At 57.3% G+C, this 18,453-nt stretch overlaps 1 protein-coding gene across 3 annotated transcripts in view; it reads left to right on the forward strand.

The window, feature by feature from the left end:
• The window catches only part of MGAT5B (alpha-1,6-mannosylglycoprotein 6-beta-N-acetylglucosaminyltransferase B), a 73,805-nt gene that overhangs the window by 37,246 nt on the left and 18,106 nt on the right, over window positions 1-18,453 (forward strand). For 2 of the 3 annotated variants that reach the window (XM_045044558.1, XM_011289402.4), the window contains exons 9-12: window positions 10,312-10,443; window positions 11,838-11,971; window positions 16,080-16,210; window positions 16,651-16,656. In XM_045044558.1, coding sequence (XP_044900493.1) covers window positions 10,312-10,443; window positions 11,838-11,971; window positions 16,080-16,210; window positions 16,651-16,656 — 403 coding nt within the window. The remainder of the gene's footprint in view (window positions 1-10,311; window positions 10,444-11,837; window positions 11,972-16,079; window positions 16,211-16,650; window positions 16,657-18,453) is intronic. The other variant, XM_011289403.4, reaches the window with a different exon arrangement.

Consider the following 18,453-nt stretch of genomic DNA (forward strand, 5'->3'; position numbering starts at 1 on the left):
CTGGCGCTCGTTGGCTGGTGAAGCGTCACCCCGAGCTCTGCTTTCAGTTTCATGTGGCCTTTTCTCTGTATGTCTGTGTCCAAATCTCTCCCTCTTACACGGACCCCTTTCCTATTGGATTGGGACCCATCCTAATGGCCTTATTTCAACTTGACTACCTCTTCAAAGGCCCTGTCTCCAAATAAAGGCACATTCCGAGTTAGTAGGGGTTAGAAGGCCAGCATGAATTTTGGGGGGACACGGTGCAACTCATAACAAGACGGTGAGCACTTGAGCCTGGCAAGGGGTCGGGGGCAGAGATCCCATTGAATGCACTCACGGCGTTGCTGTGGGTCCTGAGAATCATCCGGGAGGGAGCCGTTCCCTGCAGGCGGCACCGGGTTGACTTGAAAATAGGTCAGGGAGATGTGAAGGCAATCCGGATCCTGAGCCACAGCTCGGCTCCTGTGGCAGAAACGTCTCCCCGGTCTGGGTAAAGGGCGGGTGCGGGGAAGGCAGTGGGACGAAGATGCCGTGGTTCGCTCACAGATGTTCGTGGCAGATGTCTTGGCCACTGACTGAGCAGCAAGGACGGACGGATGAGCCGCCTTTCTCTGCTTCTCGTGTTTTGGTGTTTTAATTAACCAGCTCACTGGAGTGATGTTTGGGGGCAATGCACAGAGTCCACATCTGGCTTTGCTGCTGGTGGTGGGGCAAGAACAGTGCGCCCAGCGGCGCGCGCATGCACGGCCCTGGCCACGCCCACCGCGCACCAGGGAAGGAGAGGCGGGCCCAGAGCCTCCAGTTGGCCACGCCCCGACTCATCCCGGTGAATGCCCCGTGCACAGTGCGCATTTTATTTATGTATTTATTTATTTATTTATTTATTTATTTATTGTTTATTTATTTGAGAGAGAGAGAGAGAGAGAGCAAACAAGCAAACAAGCAGGGGAGGGGCCGAGAGAGAGAAAGAGAGAAGGAGACACAGAATCCAGAGCAGGCTCCAGGCCGGAGCCCGACACAGGGCTGGAACCCACCAACCGTGAGCTCATGACCTGAGCTGAAGTTGGCCGCTTAACCGATGGAGCCACCCAGGCGCCCCATATTTTATTTATTTCCTTATTTAACTTTATTTATTTACTTTGAGAGTGAGAGCGAGGGAGCAGGAGAGGGGCAGAGAGAGGGGAAGAGAGGATCCCAAGCAGGCTCTGCACCGAAAGTGCAGAGCCCGACGCAGGGATCCACGCGGGGCTCGAACCCACCAACCGTGAGATCATGACTTGAGCCTAGATCAGGAGTCCCACGCTCAACCGACTGAGCCACCCAGGCGCCCCCACAGTGGGCATTTTAAATTAAGCCTTTCCCTGCCTGCCTGCCCAGAATCGGCGGTGCTCATTAATTTTATTTGCATAATTTCAAGCACCATTAATAGTACATGGCATGGGGAAAAATTGCTGAGCTCTTCCTCCATCCATGAGTGAAATTGGGTTTAGTAGAAAATTAGTTGACTTAACTGGCAAATGATGAAAGTTTGAGAGGAGAATGTTTAGATAAGGACAAGAAGGGAAAACTCTCGGCCGTCAAGCACGGGGACCCCGTGGAAATCAGTCTCCTGGCCTTTTTGTTGGAGCAGCGTTGTTGCAGGGAAATACCGGGGAGGATCCCCAGAGAAGGAGGGAGGCGGGGGCCACATCTCGGCCCCCCTCGCGCAGCCCAACGCTCTGGGAGCCAGGTGAGGCAGGCCTCAGGGCGTGACTGGCCGTGACTGGCTCAGACTGGCCTGAACTAGGCCGAACTAGCCGGCTCAAAGCAGCCACCGGGTGGAGGGTTCTACCGTCCCCTGCCAAGGGATGGGAGGAAAGGCCTGAGCACAAAGCCTTAAGGAACAGTAACAGCGAAAGTCCTCTTGGAGAAAGACGTGCTGCCAGAGGAGATTGAGGAGTGGCCGGGAGGGTCTGGAGCCGAGGGCACCAATAGAGAAAGCAGATGCTTCTAGAAGGAGGGTGTGGCCAGTGATGTGAGATGCTCACCGAAAGTGAGAAGGAGACTGAATGTGGCCGCGTGGACGTCCTTGTTGACCCTACAAAGACCCAGGTGGTTGAGCTGTGGGGATGAACGGCAGACGTGGGTGGGTTGGAGGAGGAGGGGGCTGGTGAGGAAGCAGACATGAAGCCTCTTGGAGGAGCCTCGCTGCGAGGGGAGGAGAGGCCAGGAGGCAGGCGACAGCAGAATCGCAGCCTCCCCGGGGGCTGCCAAAACAAAGTGTTGCGAAACTGGGTGACTTACTGTCTCACGGTGGTGGAGGCCACGGCGCCCCGGGTGTGGAAGTCCCGGGGCCAGTGGGCCGGCTCCTTCCGAGGCTGTGAGAACCTGCGTCGGGACTCGGCCACCTTCTGGTGGCCTCAGGTGTGCCTCAGCTCGCAGGTGACCGTCTCCTCCTGTGCCTTCACGCCGCCTTCCCCGCCGTGTGTGTCTGTCTCTGTGTCCAAGTTCTCATGTCGAATTAGGGCCCAGCCCTAACGTCCCTCCCTCGATCATCCGCAAAGACCCTGTTTGCAAATGAGGTCACATTCCTGGGTACCGGGGAGGGGGGGCGGTTAGGACTTCAACACCTTTTGGGGGAACACGATTCACCCCGTAACGGGAGGTCTGCTCGCTTACCTCTCGAGGTGGGAGAGCATAGGCACGTTTAAGTGCTCGTGCGACGGAGCCCGAAAGGGAGCAGTTGAAGACACAGGATAGGGATACTGTGGTGCCTGGTGGCCCCCGGGGATGGCCCCCCAAGGAAGGGGGAGAGAGCAGGAGGTGGCAGGGGGTGAGGTGGAGGGCAGGAAACGTGAGGACAGTGGATAAGACAGACACACCCCAGGGCTCCACACGGATTTGCGGCGTGTTATCCCCTGGGGGCGGGGGGGGGGGGGGGTGGGGACAGATTTGAACCAAAGGTGGCAAAAAGTGACGACTTGACAAGGCTGGGAAATGGGAATAGAAGGATTTGTCGTATCGTTATATTATTTTCTAGAACCTTCCAGATGCTTGAGACATTTTATAACGTATAAAGTACGTAAATTAGAAACGGGAAGGGCGAGCCCATCTGGCTTCTGTTTGGCACTTATCGGACTCCTGTAAACAGTGGCTGTTTCTCTTTGCTGCCCGTTCCTCGCGGAGGCTTGAGAGGCAGACGATTAATCTCGGCTAAAGAAACTCCATCCGCTCTCCCCTCTCCTGTTTCCTTCCCTTTCCTTGGATTCCAACGAGGCATTTTAATCTCCGGTGCGGTGGGACGGGGTCAGTGCCGCTGAGCGCCATGCAAGGTGGGGGACCTCTGCCGCGGAGCCCTGCATCCTTCCTCAGGGTCCAGGAGAGACGGTTGCTTACAAGGGCCGCCCGCGCCTCCTGCTCTGTGCTGCACTGAGCCACAGGGAGTGGGAGTCTGTTTCTTACGAATCTGACCAACTCTCGACACGGGCTGATAAACCAGACCGCACGCACGCAGCGGCTGAGTCACCTTTCCCAGCTCCGGCCTGGTCCCCGCTGGGCCAGAGGGCCGCAAAGGAGGAGACCTTGAAAGGAAATTGCAGGCTCTCAGGCAAGGTCCGTGCAACCCCGGTGGGGTGGGCAGGGCCACGGGGAGTGAGGTGAGAAATGAGGCAGAGGCTGCCTCCTGAGGCTCGTGAACAAGGCGAGATTTGTTCCTGGGAGGAAGCCTAGCCTGGGGGCCCCGGGTTCTCGTAAAGGGAGGTGGGGTCCAGTGTCCTCTCCATACCAAGTACAGAGACAGAGGAGATCTTGTCATGTGGCGGCTGGAGAGCGAGTAGGTGGGCAGTGGAGGCTGAAGCCCCCACCGAATGGAGGAAACCCCGCTGCTCCGGCCTCAGAACCGGGGCTCGGCCGGCCTGGGACTCGTTTATTCCCGCAGAAGCCGGCAGAAGTGTAGTGTGGTACCAATGACCCCCTGTGGTCCTTCCAGCTTTCTCTGAGCTCTTAAAGGAGCTTAGGTGAAAGGGAGGCCTTTTCCTGGGAGCCGGACTCGTCTTTCCCAAGCTATTCCCCAGTGACCCAGGGCCCCTAGCCGTGCACGTGCAGCGCCCCGGGACCTCGTCTCTCCTTCAACCCACGTCTCCCACGGGGTTTGTGCTAACCGTGTTGAGAACAGCGGCTTATCCATCTTGTGCCCTCAAGGCCCCCGAAAAAGCTTTGTGGGACCGGATAGGATCGTGAGAGCCCCTGGCGCACGAGAATCACCCGGGGACCAGGAACCCAACATCCCAAAGCCCGGCCCCACCCCGGAGTGATGAGGCAGCCCCTCTGGGCCTGGGCATCCGGGAATCTCAGTGGTTATAACCTGCGCCGGGCCTGGGAACCACCGTCCTGCTATCTTTAAGGCACAGCTTAGACGAGAGACGCTTGCTTTGTGCATTTACAGACAGACACGCGTTATATAAATTGGGGCCTGTCTGCAAGGAAGGAGGCAGGGAGCAGCCAGAGGGACGTGTGACGTGTTCCTGTTCTGACCCCCCGGGAACTGGAGGAAGGAATCCGTGGTTTCATCCCGCTCTCCTGGGAGCGGTGGCACTATTCTTAGCTGTTCGCTTAAATAGGAAGTCGTGCTGGGGACGAAAGCATCAGCTCTGGACAGTGGTCCTAATGCCCAGGGCGGGGGGCGGGGCGGGGGTTGCTGCTTCCTGTGTTTCTCTTTTAGAACCTTCTGGCCCTTGCTCCTTTTCTGCCTTTAGTTCTGGCTGCTCTTGAGCTGGTCCTGGGCCAGAGAAGAAAACGCCGCAGAACAATAGAATTCTTTCTCTTTGGTGGTCCTGACCTCCCTTTTAAAGCAGTTCATTAGATGTCCTGTTAACTCTCCGGGGTCCTTTCTCTCTGCCTCCTTTGCTCTTGGGAAGAGGCAGAGGCCTGCCCTAGAAACAGGCCGTGGACCTAGACCTAGAGAGACAGGGGGGCAACACCATAGTGCCCAGGAGGCGGGTACTGGATGGGGTAGGAGGGATCGCAGGTCCCCTGGGAGGCGGAACAGTCCTGGGCGGCCCCGGCCGGTGTGCTCCCAGCAATGAGATGGGTCTGGAAATGCAGAAGTTACCTGCATGCGCCTAGCACCGGGAGCCAAAGATCTCTGAGCACTTGGTGAGAATTCTTTTTAATTAGGTCCTTCCCACACAGAGAAGAGAGGGAGGGAGGATAGTCTGTTCCAGAATGTAAGCACTACCTGGAGAGATTATTTCCAGCCACAGACCAAAGGCACAGGGAGAAATAAAACCAGAGAATTTTTAGCCCAGAAGGGATCGTGGAGATCAGTCCGAGCACCACGTTCTGGGACCGGAGGCGGACGCCAGGACGATCTGAGGTCTGTGCAAGGTCACCGGGCACATTGGTGCTGGAGCTCACGCCCAGGAGCGCTTTCCACGGAGCCAGAGCTCAGCATTTCGATTCCCAGCTGAGGATTTTTTTTTTTTTTTCAATTGGGCATAGATTGTTTCCCCCCCACCCCCACCCCGCCCCTCTGTTTCGCCTGAGCCTCCCCTCCTGCGAATATGTGCTGCACCCCTGCGTTACAGCCCGCTGGGAGTCCGGGGGAGCTGGGGAAGGTGGGGACACGGGCACCTCTGGGAGGCAGAGGGCCCGGCACGTCCTTGTGGGGCTGGGCACGCGTGGTCCCTTGAGTGTGAACGGTTTAATTATAGTAAAATACACATAACAAAATTTGCTCTCCTAACCATTTTGAAGTATATGGTTCGGTATTACGTGCGTTCACAAGGTTATACGGCCATTACTGCCATCCGTCTCCAGGACTTTTTCGTTTCCCCAAACTGAAATTCTGTCCCCATGAAACCCTGACCCCTCCACCGCCCTCCCCCCCTGCAGGGTGGATTAATTCGGCTTGGGTGTGGCGGCCCCAGGATCACCAGGCGAGCCGTGGAAAAGCTCCACTTCCCTAGATCCCTGTGCCCCTTTCATCCGGTATCCAGGCTCCCGGCTCAGGTGGCCCGGGGCCATTTAGAAATATAATCCAGGCACCCACTTGGGCAATTCCGTGTAGACTCCCCCATCCTCCCGAAGCATTGTGGACGGTAGTGTGCGGACCAGAGGTGCTGAGTGGATGGTGTCATGTCCCTCCATGGAGAGGTGCTGCCTCCCCTAATAGACTGACCCGGGTCGGGGGGGACCCCACGGGTGCACTGGGGGTGGGGAGGCTCCTCGACCTCCCCTCACCCACCCCACCCCCGACACAGCCCTGGGCTAAAAGTCCGAAGAGGAATAGGGAACTGGCATTGGAAACGAGGAAACGTCTGGGCAGGCGCCTTTTGAGGAGCCCGCGTGGAAGGTGGCGTTGCCCGGCCGAGCCTCCATGGGCACCTTTGGCTGAAAGGCTGTGAAGAGGCAGCGGTTTTCAATTCCTCGCCGCTCAGTGTCCCTCCAGTCTTGTCTCTATTCTAGAGAGATCTTTCTACACTGTAAACCCGGTTCCAATCCCTCCCAGAAGACTTCTCGCTTCCCGGCCCTTGCGTCCTCCCCCTCCTCCAGGAAGTCTTCCTTGGATGCCCCGCCCCTGTGCTCCCCCAACCGACCAACCCTTGCTCCGACCAACCCTTGCTCCGACCAACCACGTAGCATAAAATTGCCCATAAAGGCGAACTTAACTGACAAGTGATGAAACCACAGTCCTCCCCCAACCCCCAGGCGGGGCTGACCCTCTCCGCTGTCCTCCGGGAGGGCTCTGAGTCCCTGTGACCAGAGCAATGAGCAGCCACACTTATCTCCAGTGAAGTCTCTTTAAATCGAAAACTCTTGTTTTCTAGAAAGGGCCGGGGAGACAGAGCGGCCCCGCGTTAACTCCTCCTGGGAGGCGGTCTGCAGTCTCTGGGCCAGCTTGTCTCTCTTCCTCTCCTTCCTGCGGGATGGCTTGCGCACTTGCAGGGCACAGAGGTCCACTAGTGTGGGTCCCGGGGTGTCCCAGGACACTTGCTCACTCCTCAGAAGAGCAGGGTGTTTCTTACCCCTCTGAGACACCTGTCTCCCCTCACCCGGCACCTCTCTCCAGACAGACTTTCCTTGGCCAAATTTTCAGCCTAAGGGTTCACCGGATTCATTGGTTTGTTTATTCCTTCCTGAACACAGCAGGGGCTTATCGGGCCAGATGCTGTCCCAGCTCTGGGCTTTCAAAGATGCCTGGGCCTATCCTCACGGCCCGGTTGGAAGGAGGTGACTCAGGACAGTGCAGAGTGGCGGGGGTTGAAGCAAGGGGTGGGGGAGCACAGGGGCGCGGCATCCAAGGAAGACTTCCTGGAGGAGGAGGACGCAAGGGCTGAGAAGCGAGAAGTCTTCTGGGAGGGATTGGAACCAGGTTTACAGTGTGGAAAGACAAGACTGGAGGGACACTGAGCAGAGAGGAGATGACCTCAAGATGCGAGGTGAGAAATGACGGGCCTTGAGCGAGGGGGTTGTGTGTGGTTCAGGAAGGAGTTGCCGGACCCACAAGTGCAGAAGGCAGATGCTGACAAGAAGAAACGATACGTAGCAGAACGCTCACTCACCGCGCCTCGGTTGATCCTACCAGGAACCCCGGGAGGGAGGCATTTTTGTCTTTTCCCGAGGAGAAAAATGAAATTCCTAGAGGCTTATGACTCCCCCGAGGTTAACAACAGAACTGGGACTGGAGCCCAATCTTTGCTGGCAGCCGGGGCTCGGGTTTCGGGGATGTCTTTGTGGTCCGACCATCCGCCACCGTGCTGGAGACGCAGGAGAGCTTAGCGGGTGGGAGTGGGGGGAGGGGGAGGGCTCTGGAGCCCCACTGCCTGGGTCCCAATCCCAGCTTCACAGCCTCCTGGCTGTGCAACCCTGGCTAAATTACTAAACCTCTCTGTTTTCCTAGCCTAGAAAGAGGGGAGCAGGAGAAGAATGAGTCTGATCTCCCAGATGAAAGGATTTAAATGAATTAATAAGCTGCGACCGTGCAGAATGGTTCCTTGTTCAAAATGTCAGCCCCGTCAAGGGACAAAGATGATGAGGGCTCGTGCCTTAGAACGTCAGCGCGGAGCCATTCTCCCGGGGGAGAGCTGTGTGTGGCTCAGCTGGCCTCTCGGCGGCCGTGGTGTTTGGGGCAGGGGCCACGGCTGTGGTCGGGGTTCGGGCAACCAAAGGAAGCCCCCGTGACTTTGTTGGCACCACGTGTGGCCACAGAGGGACACGTTGCCTAGAAACCAACCACAAATGTAACGTGGGGAAGTAATCCTCTTACGGTGCCCGTAGCAGCGACCGGACCCACCTACAGTTTGTACTTTAGGGTTGTTAATTGACTTTCCCAGGCCCCGATTCCTGTGGGAGGAGAAGGCCCCCCCCTTCCTGGTTTCTGCAAGGAAGGGAGAGGGGGTTCGTCGTCTTGTCCTTCTGTCCGTGGCTCCCCAATGAGTGCAGGGAATCGGGGGAGGGAGGTGGTGTCTCTCTCTAGGTAGCTGCTGCAGCCCGGCACAAAAATGATGCTTCTTTCTGGAGCATCAGTTTTACTGGAGGAGTTTTTTTGGGGGGGGAGGGTGGGGGGGGCAGAGGGCGAGAGAAAGCCCGTGCTTGAAAGGAAACGACAGAGGTATCCTGGGGAGTAGAAGGCGAAAATCTGCTCCCCACGTAAAAATACCACCAAATATTTCATGAAGTCTCCAGGCTGTGGGAGCCGTTTCCTGTGATGGCTCCAGACCCCTGCGGTCTGTGCTCATTCCGGGTTATTTCAACAACCACGGCAAAAGCTGACGAAGGCTGCCCTGCCTTAGAAGTCCTGGGTTTGAGAGTCCCGTGTGGTGGTCCAGTTGGAGAGGGGAGTCACACGGGAGCTGGTCGAGTCGGGGAGGGGACCCTCGGCCACTGTTACGTATATAGATAAGAAATGAGACAGACACTGGGTGTTCGATTTTTGCATTCTCCTCTCGACGCTTCGCAGGGGAAGCTGGGTGAGGCTGGGGTGCACCGGCTGGTGGGGAGCAGGCACAGGGAAAGACCCCCCCCACCCCGCCTCCTGCTGCCCTTTTCTGCAGGGCACAGCCGACCCCTGATGTCCCCAATCCCCGTCACACACAGCCTCCCCTGACACCTTTCCATCATGGCCTTGTCATCAGTTACCATAAACGGCATTGAAAAGGCGCAGCTTCTGTCAGTGTGCGCAGGGGACAACGTACGCTGGGGACAACGTACGCAGCGCCCCCCTCCCCAGCTTCTGATGGTGGCCGGCAGAGCATGAGCAAAGAGAACGCAAAGACGTCCAGGCTGGTACTTTTCCACCTGGCTTGAATTGGCTCTAGGAGCCCGAGATGTGCCCAGAGAGCTCATCAGCCGTGGCCTTTTGCCATCGATGAGCCGTGACCTTGTCAAAGCTCCTCCCCTACCCTGCCTGAGTCTGCTCTTCATGGGGATCCCTGAAGGGGCTCACTGGGAGGTCTCCTGAACCACGCATCCAAGGGAGGTGGGACTCCAGGGGAGGTGGGTGGCTGCTGTGGGGTCCCCACAGAAAAAGGGGGCTTTTCCACGCCAGGCTTGGCTCAGGGGCTCAGTACAGACTTACTGAATGAGCGATCTAAATGTCTCCTTGTCCCCTGCAGGGGGGTGGGTTTTCAGGCTGAGCCGGGGCTCCTGCGTGGTGGGCAGGGAAGTCCAATGCCAAGATTTTACACGGGCGGCTGTGGCCGTGTCCTCCGGGCTCCAGTGACATGACCCAAAGGCTCTGGCACTGGGTCACCAGAAGAAAGCTTCTGTGTAAATGATCTAGCAGGCTGGGTGACCCTGGGGGGGCAGGGCTGGGCATCTCTGTGGGCCAGGAGCCAGTCAGCAGAGCTGAACTCTATCTTCTGAGGCAGGGGCTTCTGCTCCAAACAAGGAAGACACCTTGAGGACCATAGTGGGCATTGATGGCGATTTGTGAACGCTAGATAAAGGTGCCCCCTCTGGGCGGGCGCAGGCCTGCGGGGAGCACATTTGTGCAAATCAACAAAAGGTGCCCCTTCTGAGTGGCAAGCAGCCCAGGTGAGGGGCACAGCCTGGCAAGCTAGCCCGGACTGGATCTCAGTCCTGTTTCATCTCGTTGAAGTCTCTTGTGCAGTGGAAAACTTACACGACTGGACATGGCCACCCTGTTCACTTCCTTTCCAAGTCTGCCAGCACTCATGTGCCAGCCTCACTTTCCTTTACGGTGCCCCCCCCCCCCGCCGTGTTTATCCTGGGCTGTAAGAACTGGGGGGGGGGTCCAGGTGCCCCAGACTCGAGGCTGGTTGGGAAGGTGGGGGTCTGCTGCCTGTGGGCCCCTCTTGGGGCTCAGGCTCTGAGGGGCTCTTCTCTCAGTAACTTAGGGGTGCCGCCAGGCCGGGGGAACTGCCCGCTCACCATGCCCCTGCCTTTTGACCTCATCTACACCGACTACCACGGCCTGCAGCAGATGAAGCAGCATATGGGATTATCCTTCAAGAAGTACAGGTGAGCGAGCTCCGGCGGGTGGTGCCGACACTGGCCCCAGGGTGGGGGGACTGCCTTGTCCCTGGACCACGTGGTCGCAGTCGGTCGGGGGGGGGGGGGGGGGAAGCCCCGCCCTGCCTCTGTCTCCCCTCCCCCACCACTGGCCTTCTTGGAGGAGCTCTGCCCCGCCCCCCTGCTTCCTCAATTAATACTCGGAGTGGGGGGCTCCCTTCACTGCCCCTCTGCTGCAGGGCAGCCTGGGGGCGGGGCTCAGAGGTGACCTGGATGGGGTGGGCAGGGGAATCGCGGGGAGGAGTGGATGGAGTGGCATACTCCAGGGGGGCCACGACCTCGGCTTGTGGGGGCTCAGCACCCCCTCCTCCGCCCGCCCTCCACCCCACTCCCCTGGGTTTGGGCGAAGGCTCCCGTCTCTGCAGCCAGCGGGATACTGGGTTTAATTTAGCACCGAGAGCCCTGCTATTTATTACATTTGCTCCAGTCCCATTGACTGTCCCGCATGATTTTATTAGGGAAAAAAAAGTGACAGGCACTGTTATTGCTTTTATTATTAATGCGTGTTGTTCATGCGCTCGGTGCCGCTGCCTCCCACCCCCGGCCCCTCCTCTGGGGGAAGAGTGCCGACCTCAGCAGTTTGTGGACAATTCTGGGTCACCGGGAAGGAAGCGGGGTGAGGGAGCTTCCTGGAGGGGTGTCTGAGTCTCAGCAGTTTCCTTCCGGTGCCCACGCCCAGGGGTGGGACGGACAGAGGGGGAGGTTTTGGGGCCGAGACAGAGCCTCCGCCCGGCTGGGAGGTGTACCTGAGGTGGCCAAGCTGGCATTGCCTTCCCCAGATGTGGAAAGAACTGGACGGTTCTGGAAGGTTCCAGTAGGCTCCAATATTCGGGATAATGGTAGTGGCTGGTCCCCCCGGGCCCTGCCCTCTGCATCGCAGCCCAGGCAGGCCAGGCGCATCCTGGGGGTGTCAGGCTCCTGAGCAGGGGGGCTGTGTACTCGAATGACTGCTGCTCCCTGCTCAGGAAAGTGCAAATCCTACAGGTGACCCCCCCCAACCAGGCAGGACCCCCCCTCCCCCCTGCCACTAGGCTCCCTTGGGGCAGCCGAAATAACGAACAGTTCCTGACTGAGTGGTCTATGGTTCACACAACCCTGGGACAGGTGGGCTTTTGTTATCCTCACTTGACCGATGGTGGAGCTCACCCAGAGAGGTTAAGGCGCTTGCCTGGGGTCACACAGCTAAGTAGTGTCTGAGCCCAAGCTCTGACCACAGTTGCAGTAGCACCCGACCACTGGCTGGTTACAGTGCCCCTGCTGGGGCAACCCAGCCCAGGGAGACACAGGAGGTGGCTGACCCTGGTTCTTGGTACCCACCCCCCCACCCCCGGGGCGGGGAGCAGATGCCGAATCCGGGTCATTGACACCTTCGGGACAGAACCCGCATACAACCATGAGGAATACGCCACGTTGCACGGATACCGGACCAACTGGGGCTACTGGAACCTCAACCCCAAGCAGTTCATGACCATGTTCCGTGAGTGTCCCGGGCGCAGGATGTGGTGGTGAGGGGGGGGGGCGGTCAGGGACAGTTGGGGCCTCCTCGTGGCTCTCAGGGGTGCATGGGAGGAGCAGGGTCCCCTATTCCTCCCTGGCTTTCCTCTCCCGGGCCAGTGTGGGAGCAGGGCAGGCCCAGGCACCTGCCTGCCCCAGGAAAGCCTTGTTCCCCCTTCAGCAAATGTGTGACCCAGACAGGAAGTGTCTTGTGGTGTCTAGGGAGCAGGCAGCGTGGAGGGAGCAGCCTGGAGGGAAGGGCGGGGGTGGGGGCTTCCAGCCTGGCTTGAGAGAAACATGGTGACCTTTCCAACACGGAGGAAGTGGCCTTTGCCTCCAGAATCACAGGCTGCTCTCAGAGAGATGCTGAGCACACGTTCCAGAACAACGAGGATTCGGTGACCTTGTAGAAAGAGAGGCCAAAAGTGCACTGGGGAGCTCTAGGGGGTGGCGAAGGGGCAGGACAGGCAGGCTCTTCTAAGTGGAGGGACCAGATGAAGTGAAGGCAGATGTGGAAAGAAGTGGAAGGTTCTGGAAGGTTCTGGAAGGTTCCAGTAGTCTCCAGCATTGGGGATAATGAGAAGTAACCCTGGGGGCTGGGGTCCCTGTGGAAACCCTCTGACAGTGGGTGCCAGGCAAGGAGTGTGGTTAGAGCTCAGCCTTAGAGCTATTTTTAATGAGACTCTAAAATATATACACACGCTGACCTGCCCTCTTACCTGCAGCGTGGTGAAGATAATTTAATCTTTTCTTGACAACGAAGGGTCAATTCTCTCTGGCTCTGGAGCGCACGAGCCTGCCCTTCGGGGTTGGCAGAGGTGTGCGGAGCTGGGTCCCCTTGCTAAGTGGCCCCTTCTGCTGTCACTGTTTGATGTGGTGCTTTTTCTCCTCATTGGGCAGCTATCAGCTGTCACATTTAATTGTTGTCAGTGTAGCTGCCTCCAGCAGCGTCTTGCACAGCTAATTTGTGGCTCTTTGAAGGCTCTGGGTTGGAAAGCCAGATAAGCACCTTTGTTAGGCTGTGTCTAAATTCAGAGCAAACTAGGTTCCGAGCAGGGTCCCAGGAACTTGCGTAGAAGTAAAGTACCCGCTATTTATTTCGTCTGTCAAATTAATGCGCCTCTTTGGGGCGCTTAGGGTCCTTTTTTGTCTTCATCTCCAGGTTCTAGGACACATTAGTGGCAGATGCAATTTCTCGGCACATAGGTGATGGCTTGATTGGATCCCAGAAGGTTGGGAAGGTGGGATGGTTCCTTGGAGCCCAGAGGAGGAAACTGAGGCCCGGAGGTCTGAGGCCACGTGGCTCTGTGGGGACCAGACTCTGGAGGGAAAGGAGATGGGGATAGTGGTAAGGGGCAGTGGTAGAGGAGAGGGGGAAGCAGGATATGGGTTAAGAGGCTTCTGCAATAATCTACACTGAAAAAATGGAGGATTTATGTGGGGTGGGGCCCGCTGGATGTGGAGTTCCAAACCTGGAGAACTCCTACTCATCCTCTAAAACCCCAACTCAAATGCCTCCTTTATTTATTATCACTTCCACTGATTTCTTTCATCTTATGTGGGTGCAATATATTCACCTGTTTTTATAACTTATTTTATTAATTAAAAAATATTTTGTAACGTTTTATTATGTATTTTCGAGAGACAGAGACAGAGCACGAGCAGGGGAGGATTAGAGAGAGAGGGAGACACAGAATCTGAAGCAGGCTCCAGGCTCCAAGCTCCAAGAGCCCGACGCGGGGCTTGAACTCAAACTGTGAGGTCGTGACCTGAGCCAAAGTCGGACACCTGACTGACCGAGCCACCCAGGCGCCCCTGTTTTTATAACTTTTAAATCCATTTCTACAAAAGCGTTTATTGAAGTATATTAGAGTTACTTGCTCATACACTGATCTCTCCCTGATAGATTATGAACCGCTCAGAAGGGGGGCCACTGACTGATTTATCTCCCTGGAGCCTATCAAGGTCCTCGGAAAATGTTAATTGAGTGAATACATTAAAGAAACGGAACAAAAAAGGAAGAGAGAGTTTGCGGGTCCAGGGCAGAATTCATGAGCAGATTCATTTCCGCATCTAGCCAGGCGGTGTCCCCAGGGTGGCTGCCTCTCTGGGCTCACCCTTGCCCCTGCCCCCACGAGCTCTTGGCTCTTGGTCTCTGTTACTCTAATTGATTGGACACTTCCCTGTCCCACTAGTTTGCTAACTGGGCAGGGTTGGTAGAATGAGGGATTCTTCGGCTGGGTGAGTAGGGAGGAAATGGCAATCACGAGAGAGGCCTGGGGTGTCGGTGGGGGGAAGCAGGTGGGGCCAGAGGGAGGGAGATGGGGCTGGGCGGGCCAACTGGGCCCCCCCCACCCCCCGCTTCCCAATCTGGGTGGAGCCTCCTGAAACAGGAGAGCTGCCCGCATCCTGACCATCACAGAAATAACTCCAGGCTTCCGGGGCCCCTCCTTATGCTCTGGAAGCTCTAGAAGAGAGATCATTTTGTCCTGGGGTCAGCAAAGGCCCTTCCTTACAGCTGGAGTTTCAGACCCAAGAATCCACGAGCTTTCTGGGGGCACTTAGGCAGGAAACCTTTCCTTCTACGATGCTCCACACATTGATTGTGACGGTTTGTGGGTAGAAACAGTACGTGAAATCGACACATTGGATCGAAGTATACAGCTCCGTGTCAGAAATGCTAAAATGTGAAAACACGCTCGCGGGATGAAGAAATGGCATCTTTGGGCCAGGGCTGTTCTGGGAAATCGAGGACGCGCGGTCTCTGCCAACCTGCTCGCCGCAGCCCCTCCCACCCCGGAAGGCGGAGTGGATGTCATTGGGCTCAACAAATGTTCTGTCCAAGGTCCTGAACACGATGGGAGGGACCCTGTGCCTTGCGAATCCGTGGCACGGGTGCTGAGGCAGACAGAGCTAAGTTGCACGATCGTGGAACAGCGAGAGAGGCTGAAGTGCATTCCCTGCCCCCCCACCCCGTGCGCTGCGTTCTGGGGACAAGGGAGCAGGTCAGAGTGTGAGCTGTACCGTAGCAGAGGCAGAACCACGGGGGTGGGGCCGCAAAGAGAGGGGCACCGGAGCCCAGAGGAGGAGGTGTCGTATGACTGGGGCCCTGAGGCCGGAGAGCATTTTCTCATCCACGTCAGGGGAAGAAGGCGCTCCAGGCAGAGGAAACGGCTGGGGCAAAAAACTTGGAGGTGGGGGAAGTCAGGATGTGCCCACGCACCCATGAGCCAGCGCGCCAGGCTCCCCCTCCCAGGTGCCGGGGACAGCGAGGTGAGCCGAGCAGAGCCCCTGCCCTCACGGGGCTTACATTCTGACACCGATAAACGATCCATTTGATGTATAATATCATGTTTGGGTCAGCAAGTGCAGGGTAAGGGACAGAGAGTGACCAGGGCCAGGAGGGACCTGTCGGCAGGGTCTTGTAGGCAAAGCACGCACGGAGAGAGGGAGCGCACCGGGCAGGGTCCCAGGAGGTAGTGAGAGATCCTGCCGAGGGGGGCACGGGGGCAGACCCTGGAGACTGTGGTAGGGACTTTGGCTGTTGGGGCCACCGCAGGGTTTTGTGCAGACGGACCTGGTCTGACCTAGATTTGAAAGCGTTGCTCAGGACCTAAAATTGACAGGCAATGCCAAGAGAATGGTGGAAATGGGGGTAGGCAGCCGTCACAGTGGCCCAGGACAGAGAATGGTACCCGGGCCAGGGCGGCAGTGATGGAGGCCGCGTGGGACATCCCACCAGGTACCGGCTCTGCTGATGGGCGTCGCCAATGAGAGAAAAGGGGAGGAGCCAAAGCCGCGGTTCCTGAGCGAACCTGGGAGGGAGGACTCTGACCGGGACAGGGTCCTGGCTGTGCCTGTCTGCAAATGAGCAAGGGGACCTCCCAGGGTTCCCTGTGCTCACGGCTCCGCTCTGGGGAGGGAGAGGCCCGGGGCCAGGACACTGATGGGTGCTCTGCCCCTCCTCCACCCGCCCCCTGTCCCCGTCCCTGTCTAACGGGGCCCCCTCTGATGGGGCCAGTGCAGGTAGACCCGGGGCGCGTCCGTGGCTGTGTGGCAAGCCCCTTCCTGACCCCGTGGTCTGGCCGCAGCTCACACCCCGGACAACTCCTTCATGGGCTTCGTGTCCGAGGAGCTCAACGAGACGGAGAAGCAGCTCATCCGAGGCGGCAAGGCCAGCAACATGGCTGTGGTGTATGGCAAGGAGGCGAGTATCTGGAAGGTGAGAACGCCCCCCCCCCTCCAGAACTCCCACCCCCCAGCTCTGGATGTAGAACTGTCCCCCACTGATGGGTCAGAAAAGAGAGAGGTCCCTAATTGCCACTGAAAATACCCAGCCTGGGGGCTGCTAACCTGCCCCCCTCGGCCCCTGCTGTGCAACGCTCTCAGATGTCCTTTATCAAGGACTGTGCCTTGACCCGCCACCCTCCCTAGGAACAGATCCATAAACACTGTGAGCCCGGCAAGGGGGCTTAGGCTTGACTTGGGGGCGCTGCGGGGTGGGAGGCAGGAGTGCAGAAGGCAGGAGAGGCTAAGGATTAGAGCCCCATCTTCAGGACGGGGTCCCCGGGGAAGCAGTACCTGTGCGGGAGGTCATGTGCTCACTGCTCACTGACCTGTTCTCTCTCCTCTTTCCTCTGTGTCCTCCTGGCAACGAGGCAGCTCCAGGTACGGTGACCGCTTGCCATAGTCTCTCCTCCTGTTCCTCTCTGTTCTCAACAGGGCATCCCCTGGCGGGGGCGGGGGGTGCTCTTGAGTCCCCCCCCCCACCCCGACCCCACAGGGTGTAGGGGGAGGGATGGAGGTCATTCTCATGTGATGCCAAATGAGCAAGCTGCCATGGGGCGGGCCGCATCTGCTTCTTCCAGAACAACACTGCCAAAGAGCTGCCCCAAGAGATGAGAGGTTATGAAGTCTGGGAAGAGAAAGGCTTTATCTGTAGCTCAGGCGTCTCTGTGATAGCCGGGAGCGACGCTGTTCTGCAAGGGACCTCAAAGAAGCTGCCTCCCAAAAAAGACATCTTTGCTCTGGTCTCTGTGGCTGGGGGGAAGCCGGAGGTGGCTTGATGAACAGCATGAAAGGAGCATCCTGGGACAGTCGCCACCCAGGGTTCAGGAGGACAGGTGGCACAGGAGTGCGGGGCGGGGGAGACTGAGGCCCTCACCTCCTCACGGGAGCAGCAGCCGGGATCAGGGCGAGGCCTTGGGTGAATTTTGTGCCAGAGGCCCGTCTTATCTGGGTGCCCAGAAAACAGGGCTTGTGGCTCAGACCTGGGTGCTATTTTGTGAGAGCGTGTAGCCCAGGGAGCAGGAGTAGGGCAGGGGTGGGTGGAAGAGGGGCAGAAGGTAGGCCTGCCCTTGCCGCTGGAGGAAACAGGCCAGTTATCAGAAGACCCGTCTGGGGGGCCTTTTCAGATGGCAGGTTGGGACCCAGGGATAAATCGCGAAGTTAGCCCAGAGCTCTGGAGTTTTTCGGCTCGGCTTGCCTGAGGAATAATTGACAAGGGAAAATTGTATGGTTCTTAGGTTGTACAACACGACGGCTTGATATACACATGTATTGCGAAAGGAACGCCACGATCAAGCTGATTAACACACCCTCACCCCACATAGTCATCTGTGTGTGTGTGTGTGCGTGTGTGCGTGTGTGCATGTGGTAAGAGCACTTAAGATCCGTTCTCTCAGCAAATGGCAAGTGCACCCTACAGTATTATTAACCACAGTCACCACACTGTTCATTAGGTCCCTGAACTCACGCGTCCTCCAACTGAAAGCTTGTTCCTTTGACCGGCCTCTCCCCACTTTTGCACCCCCAGCCCCCAGCAGCCACCATTTCTATGAGCTCCCCTCTTTTAGATTCCACATATAAGCGAGGTCATGCCATATCTGTCTTTTTCTAACTTAGAGAGTCTCAAATAGCCTTTAAAAATGAAATAGGATCACAGAAACTGTAGAATAAAGGAATATCAGAGGACCTTTATGTATTAAGAGGAAATGTAGTTTTAAGATTTTATTTTTTTATTTTATTTGCTTAAAATTTTTTATGTTTTTTTTTTTCAGAGGGAGAGAGACAGAGACAGAGAGTGTGAGTGGGGGAGGGGCAGAGAGAGTGGGAGACACAGAATTCGAAGCAGGCTTCAGGCTCTGAGCTGTCAGTTCAGACCTGGACATGGGGCTTGAACCCATGAACCGTGAGATCATGACCTGAGCCTAGGTCGGATGCTAAACTGACTGAGCCACCCAGGTGCTCCTTAAGATTTTATTTTTTAAATTTTTTTTCAACGTTTTTTATTTATTTTTGGGACAGAGAGAGACAGAGCATGAACGGGGGAGGGGCAGAGAGAGAGGGAGACACAGAATCGGAAACAGGCTCCAGGCTCCGAGCCATCAGCCCAGAGCCTGACGCGGGGCTCGAACTCACGGACCGCGAGATCGTGACCTGGCTGAAGTCGGACGCTTAACCGAC

This window comes from Felis catus, chromosome E1, assembly GCF_018350175.1.
Source record: "Felis catus isolate Fca126 chromosome E1, F.catus_Fca126_mat1.0, whole genome shotgun sequence".
Lineage (NCBI taxonomy): Eukaryota > Metazoa > Chordata > Mammalia > Carnivora > Felidae > Felis > Felis catus.